At 38.0% G+C, this 7,572-nt stretch overlaps 1 protein-coding gene across 1 annotated transcript in view; it reads left to right on the top strand.

The window, feature by feature from the left end:
• Positions 1-5,573: 5,573 nt before the first annotated feature.
• Positions 5,574-7,572, top strand: part of LOC122089420 (protein sym-1) — a 13,640-nt gene continuing 11,641 nt past the window's right edge. The window contains exons 1-2 of the mRNA XM_042659137.1: positions 5,574-5,817; positions 6,119-6,590. Coding sequence (XP_042515071.1) covers positions 6,217-6,590 — 374 coding nt within the window. The 5' untranslated portion in view covers positions 5,574-5,817; positions 6,119-6,216. The remainder of the gene's footprint in view (positions 5,818-6,118; positions 6,591-7,572) is intronic.

The raw sequence follows: 7,572 nt of genomic DNA, 5'->3' as shown, positions 1-7,572 counted from the left end.
ATTCAACAAGGAAAATTTTACAGGGAAACTTTTCCATGTAAAATTTTCATACGTAAAATTTTACATGTAAAATGTTACGTTGAAATAAACAGAGCCTAAGGAAATCCCATCTACGAGTAATCCCTATTGGATCGAGTCCATCTCGTTGGAGTGTTCACCAAACAAAGATTGCATGGAGGAACTGAAGCAACAAAGTGTGGTGTTCGAGCTTAGGTGGAGAAATAAAACAGCGATTCTCAGGAGAATTGGAAGGTCTAAGCTCTTGGGGAAGGCAGAGATATTGTGGAAAGATGTGTTGGAATCGTCCGAGTTAGCAATTGAGAGTAAGGGTGTCAAATCAGAACCGAAACCGAAAATTGAATCCAATTCCAGACCGAATAGCCTGAACCAAATCCAACCCATTATAATATGGTTAAATTCTGGATCTGAAATAAGTATTTATAATTCAGTTCAGTCCGGATCTGGATTTTGTCAAGAACCGTCGGATCTAACCGAAATCGGGTCGAATAACTTATTATTACTTTTTTCTCTTTAACTAAAAATTTGATGTAACTAATATGGAAACCCGACATAATTAATCATCTTATAGAGTTACAATTATAGTCCAACTGTAAAACCCTCTTTTTTTTTTTTTTTTTAGTTTTTGTTGCTCTAGGATTCATGAACCGTGAATTAAATAATCTACTTAAGTGTAACTCTTCAAGTTTGAAGTGTTCTATTCTTCCTCTTCTCATGATTAACATAGCAGCACTTTTTTATCTTAGACAAAATTGTAGTGGCTGAAAGCATCACTTCTTCCTTTTCTCACGATTTTCCGACGACCAATCGGTTGATTCTTCTCAACAACATTACAATAGGTTGATTTTCCATCTCCTACAACGCTGCACTTGTTTGATTTTCAATCTCCAATAGCGTTGTAACTTTCTGTATGAGCCTTCTTATCTTTCTGATGTATATGTGTTTTTTTTCTTGAAATGGAACTTGGAAATTATTGTTGTTTATTTATAGATATAATGTTGGGACTCATCCGATCTACCACATTATAGATAATTGGACGTTTGAGACATATCTCAATGGGCCATTGAGCTAGGGACATTTGCCCTTGTTATTGCTTGTTCCCAAATAGGAACCAGAACTGGACCGGAACTGAATAGGTTGAGTGCGAGTACCAATTTTCAAAATCAATACGAGACTTGGTCTGGTTCTGGATCACACTAACAGTCCTTGGAATCGAAACCAGAACCGGACCAAATACCTGGTTCCGGACCGATTGACACCCTTAATTGACATATGGGTTACCATGGAAGCCACGAGGAGTCATGTTCTTGAAGATCTCAACCCACCTGCATTGCAACGATTTGGGGATGAAGGAGCCCAATATCGATTTAGGGATGAAAGAGTTCATATTGGATTTGGGGTTAGGGGGTTAAGAGAGGATATATTAGGTACTTCACTTTTTATAAGAGTATTTTGGTATTTAGGAAAAAAAAAATTTAGATGATGGCAGCATTTAAGGTACATTCCGTAACAGAAACTGACAGTAGGGGGCGCGAGCGTAATTTGACATTATATAAAGGGTGTCTTTAATAGTGGCATTCTCTAGGGGTGACGCTGTAAATTTTTCATATTTCAAATGGCTACAGTGACTTGTTAGTATGAAAATAGCTTCCTACTTGCTAGCGTAGGAAACTCTCCACCCTTTTTCAAATGCTTTTTGTGTAAAAATTAACCACACATTAGGAAGCATTCCTAAATGGTCCAAGGGGTGCCAGATTTTGTGGACAAAGTACATTGTAAGCCCATTGAACACTTCTCACATATCAAGTTTCTTATTTTTCGAAGTTTGCCATGTGACAACAAAGTACTTCTCAAATCAAGGAATGCATAATGTGATAGGAGTATTGTAAGTATATATATACATACATTGGGATGTATGTCAATATATGAGTGGATATTTAATCGAATTAGGATATGTAATTTGACATGTGATTAATCTTGGCTATGTTTTCTCTATCCAACCATTGAAGTTGCTACATCTTCCACATAATTCAAAATGACGTATCATTTACAAAACACTAAAAAAAAAACAGGCACTATAATGACAATTTCCCGTTTCTAGATATAAAACTATATATTTATGGACAACAAAATGCAATCCTAGCTTGTAGATGAGCTTCTACCTCAACGGAAGGCAACTAGACAGTTGGACTTTAACATAAGTCAAGGGAAGGTCATTGGCTTGAACCTCCTACCCTTCATCTTCTTGAAATACAATATGCGATTAAGATTAATGAAATTAATGTGCTTGGATTTCTTCATCACATGTGTGGGCAGCAAAGTTAGAGAAGAAGGAATCGGGGTTGAGATCGATCAAGGCCAATACTGATCTGAAATTTATTTGGATTGAACAGAAATACTCTTGATTCAATTTAAAAATATATTTTTACTGTTTCATCATTTGTTCGTATCAATCTATTGGTACATTATCGATTAAAAAACGAAATCAATCAAGACCGATATCAATCCAATCCTATCGATTCAAACCAATATCCACATTCTTAAACCATGACCGACAGATGAATAATGAGAGCAAGTTCGCCCCATGTCGTTATTTTCCTTCATTATTCGAAGCCACAAAATGTAGTAGTAAGTTACTAGTTTGTAATAACTCTGCTCCACTGACCCTCTAGTTGGCCCTCGTGTCTTGCACCTATAAAAAAAAAAATTCATGTAACCATACCTAATTTCCCAAAATGCCAATTCTCTCTGTCAGGTAAAATTATTGGCCTATGGACTCTGGTTGCCAAAGTGCTGACTTGGACTAGCACAAAAATCAAATCCTATGTGGGAAGACTTGAGTGACAGTGAGGATTCAAAGGCTGGGGTGTATGTCGGGACCCTCCCAACCGTTGAATCCTTATTGCCACTCACCGCTGCACCTCTTGTCCCTCTTGCATGCCATGAGATGAACCGTTGAAGAGTGATTCGGTCATTTCATTTTTTTCCTAATAAAAGAAAAAATCAATAAATAAAATAACTTAGTACCAGATTGGGGGTACCAGATTGGGGTTAAGAGTTTTTAATCATCACCAGAATAGTTAAGTTATTCAACAAAAGGACCAAATCGTTAGTAATCTGAAACAAAAATATGGCAAAAAATAAAATAAAATTATGGACATAAAAAATAGAGGAAAAGTGCTCCAAGGTCACGAGCTGGTACTATCGTTTGGTATAAAGTCCTTTTAGTTATTGAATATATAAGGACGAAGCAAGTTTTCCTTAGGTCACAATGAATGAGAATCCATTCCATTCACCAAGCGGGCCTTAGATTTGCACAAGGGTATTGGGAGTAACTTTTTGGAAGGTTCTAAAACCATATAGGGGTTTGTGAACCCTGGGATGAAGTGGATCTGGCTCCTCTCCAATGCATCAAATGCCCCAACGTGCAACGAACGGTTGATAGGACTTAGACAAGCAACCCCAAATCCTCCTAGTTGTTTGATGTGCATTGGGCTGGTTGGGACATTGTAGAGGATTCAAATGGGGTGAACCTCACCACACGGTGAAGAAAAACTTCTCCCCATAAGGAATGACCTGTATTTGATGGCATTCAAGGTACCTCTCATATCTATTCATGCACCTCATTGTATCCTCTCCGTAGTCCTGAACTTTTCAATGGTTTGTTTTTCCATACAGCTACTCCCTTTTAGAATGGAACTTGAAATATGAATGGGGATCCCAAGGTCTACTTGCCCACCCATATAAATTACCATTTGACTAAATTAAATGTTGGTTTAGATTTGATCAATGAGAGTAGTGTGTAAAAAGGGAGAATTGAGTTTAAAAAGTGGTTCGGCTGAAAGCAAACCAGTTAGGTAATTGTTTCTTTCCATTTCAGCCAAAGGGACTAAGTTGCACTAATGAAATAACATAATTTGTGTACACCATACAAAAGGGTAAGGAGGGCCCAATTTTTAATACTGAATCAACAAGACTATCGAATGATAAATGAACAAGTACCCAAAAATCAATACTGAATCAACAAGACCATCCAATAATAAATGAACAAGTAAGTACCCATAAATCGAACCCAAACAGCATGGAGCACAAGCTTAAACATGGAACATGGAAGTATATCCACGTATATACATCCATCAATGTCCTGCTACTCTTTGTAAAATTGGGTCGTCTAGGCACAAGCTCAGGAGTAACAAAACAAGCTCAGTATTCCTTTATTTTGGGATTTGGATCCTCTCCAATGATTTATCTTTCATCGGCTCTCCAACTTCTCACAAGCACGCAGCCGAACACATGGGAGGTATGCAGTCCCATGCCTGCCTCATAAACCTTTTAAGGATTATAATTAAGCTCTACCCGCGACAATGCTACCTTTGCAGTGGATTTGAAAACCCCAATCCTTTCCAAATAGTTTTGAACATTTTACGCAAGCTCATTCACCTAAACATAGGCCTGTGAAATGATTGGATTGCTCCTATGAAAGATAAGAAGTCCACTCATATTGATGTTTCCATGGGCATACATTCTCATTGGCCCATGTGATGGTGCAAGAGCCATGCTCCCGAACAGAATACTTGTAACACTCAAGAATACGACAAGTACAAGGGCGTGAGAGATCGATGAGGGTGTGCAAACTTTAGTCCCACGTGGCCTAGGGAGAGAATAATGGGCTAGTTAATAACCTCTAGCCTCATTAATGTGGCACAATGCGTTTTAAAACCTTAAAGCTCATGGACTAAAGAGGACAATATTGTGCAAGGTTAATGGGTCGGGGCGTTACAATACTCTTCCGCTACCCCTAATATTAATAACAAAATGGATTGTGGAGTAATTATGGTACCGTTTGATAACGTTTCTGCTATTTATGTGTCTAGAAACAACATAAACGACTTTTCATGTTTCTGCAAACAAAAACGATTTTTTTGGTGTTTGATAAATCTGTTTCTCAAAACATTTTTTTCAGACATAATGTCACAAAACTCCCAATAGTCTCATCGGATACCCAAAAGGGAGAGAGGGTTCGATTGCCTCTTTTTAGGTTTAAATAGTTACGAGATTTATCGGGCACAATAGCCCTTTTTTTTTTTTCTCTCTCTCTCTCAAATCTGTTTCTAAAAACGACGGAACAAATCGAACTTATTTCGTCAAAGTCGTTTATAGAATTGTAAATATGCATAAATTTTGATTCATATTTCTAGAAACAGATAAAATGGAATAATTTTATCAAATGCTTTCTAAGTTGTTTCTCCGTTTCTAGGAACAAGAAAACGCAGAAACGATAAAAACAGAATATTGTCAAACGATGCCTATGTTGTTTGAATGGGGACTTCCACATGTGATCGTAAGAACAACTGATCCAATGTCAAAAAAATTGCCCGATCTAAATAGGAACGACTTGGACCCCCAATCCAGTGGTCAATGACCCGAATCGGCTAAACTTGGGATCGGGATTCGGGACAGAGTCGACCGATTCTGATCCGAGCCTAACTGCAAGTAAGTGGGCTTTCTCTTCCCGTGTTGATGACGATGATTGCATACGAATAGAATCGATAGATTTGGTGAACCAACAGTCTCCCTTCTCCACTCTCCGAGCATCTAACATATCAGCGGACAGCTGGCATTCCATTCCGGGCTTTCGGTTGCACTTGCAGAGACCCCTCTCTCCCAGAGGTTTCTCTCTCTATTTCGCCCTAGGTAGACATGTAACTCTCTCCACTCTCGAGCAACTAACCATATTAGCTGCTGCTTCGGGGTTTCGGCTGCGCACACTTGTCAGTTCTCTCTTTTCTCTGTGAAAAGGTATGAAGAACGAAACGAAAATTGTCTAACTCAACTGTTCGTGCATTTGCCTGGCTGCCTTCTTTCTGCGTGATTACACTGCAATAGCTACTATGAGTGTTTTTCGAATTTCATATAATGCTTTACTGTGTTAATGACCCTCTAGTGTATAGTTTTTTTAGAGTATTAAAGCCTTTTCTTTTGGGATTATGCTATATTTGATTATTTGAATTTCATGAAATGGTTGCTGTTTAATGCGTATCTAGCTAGTGCGTGGAGTTTCTGCTTGCAACTAATTATGGGTATTGGTTACTCTCTGTAGATTTTTTGCTGCTGCCAAATTCTGATATCTGAGTATGCGGTTTAGACACATTCTTACGGTTCAAACCCTTTGAAGCAGATTGGTACGGTGAGGGAAAGATGGCTGTAAATCTTGTAAAAATTATTGGTAAATCTCCCTTTCTTGCCCGTTCTGTTGTTTTCTCTCCAAAACCAGTTTCTCCTTTCTGTAACCCTAGAAGAATTGCTACATGTTCTGCTAAGAGAAGTGGTTTTAGGGTGTGTTCATCGGGCTCCTTAAGCACATCCTCTTTAAATTCCTATCATGGAATTGGGTTTAAGGACTTGGGTCACTCTGGGATGAAATTTCGAGACTTGGGTTTGGATTACTTTCGGATTTCGGCAGTCTCAGATGGCGGTGTTGGAGGAACTGGTGGTTCTGGTGGCCAGGGTGATGGAAATTCAGGTGGCAGACGCGATGATGGTGGTGGAAGTAACTGGTCCTTGCTTTCCTGGTATTTACAATTTCTTTTTTGTTGTTTTATATATTTTTATTGTGGTATGCTGGTATTTCTGCTTCAATTCGTTTCTCGTCTGATGTTCTTCATTAATATTATATTCTTGTCTGAATTTCTTCGGTAAATAAAAAAAGGGGGGGGGGGGCTCTATGGCTCCTTGCTTCTAACAATTGCTTTGTTGAGCCTTCAATTAGTTTGATGTGAACAAGCTCCCTTCCCCCAAATGTGCCAAATACAGAGTTGAGGAAGTTGTTGGGGTAGATCTCATTGTTCATAAATTATAGGTGGTCATATAGTTGAATATGGAGACCCTAGGTTCAGAGATCAACTGGAGACAGTAGGTGATGCAGTTCACATCCCTTGGAAGAAGAATTTTTGGATTTGGGGTTTGTTCAGTTTTTTGGGTTAAGTTGAACCTGCAGTTGAATAAGTTAGGCCCAGTTTAAGTTCCCAATGGGTTATATGAGTCATGGATTAAGTAAATTTGAGTTTTCTATAGTAACGCGGTCCGTTCTATAAGCCCAAATAGTAGGGATTTAAGTCCTATACCGGATTAAGTAGTTATTTATAATCCCAAGTAATGGGCTACGTAGTGGTTAATATAGATAATAAGTAGAAGTTTCTAATTTTGTTACCAATATGTATCGGTATCGTTCAGTATCCATATGATACTTATTTTGAAAAAAAAAAATGCTTGTATCAACTGATACAGTCAGATACGGGACCGATATAGGTAAAATACACTCCTTTAAACCTGTAAAACAGAAACCATGAGTGAGATACGAAATGAGAGCAAACGAAGGAATTGGAAATTTGTTTTTCTCTTCGATATGAGTTAGAGGAAATCATTTAATATAAAAAACGACTCTAATAGTCACCATTTCAACAAGTTTGGGGATTTACAGTGTTCAAATCATGGATTGAAATAGATTTGTGTGAAAAGCAGTAAAGGTGCAAATCTTTTTTTTTTTTTTTTTTG

Source organism: Macadamia integrifolia, chromosome 9 (genome assembly GCF_013358625.1).
Source record: "Macadamia integrifolia cultivar HAES 741 chromosome 9, SCU_Mint_v3, whole genome shotgun sequence".
In the NCBI taxonomy this organism is placed as follows: domain Eukaryota; kingdom Viridiplantae; phylum Streptophyta; class Magnoliopsida; order Proteales; family Proteaceae; genus Macadamia; species Macadamia integrifolia.
This window is presented reverse-complemented; position numbering and strand designations above follow the sequence as displayed.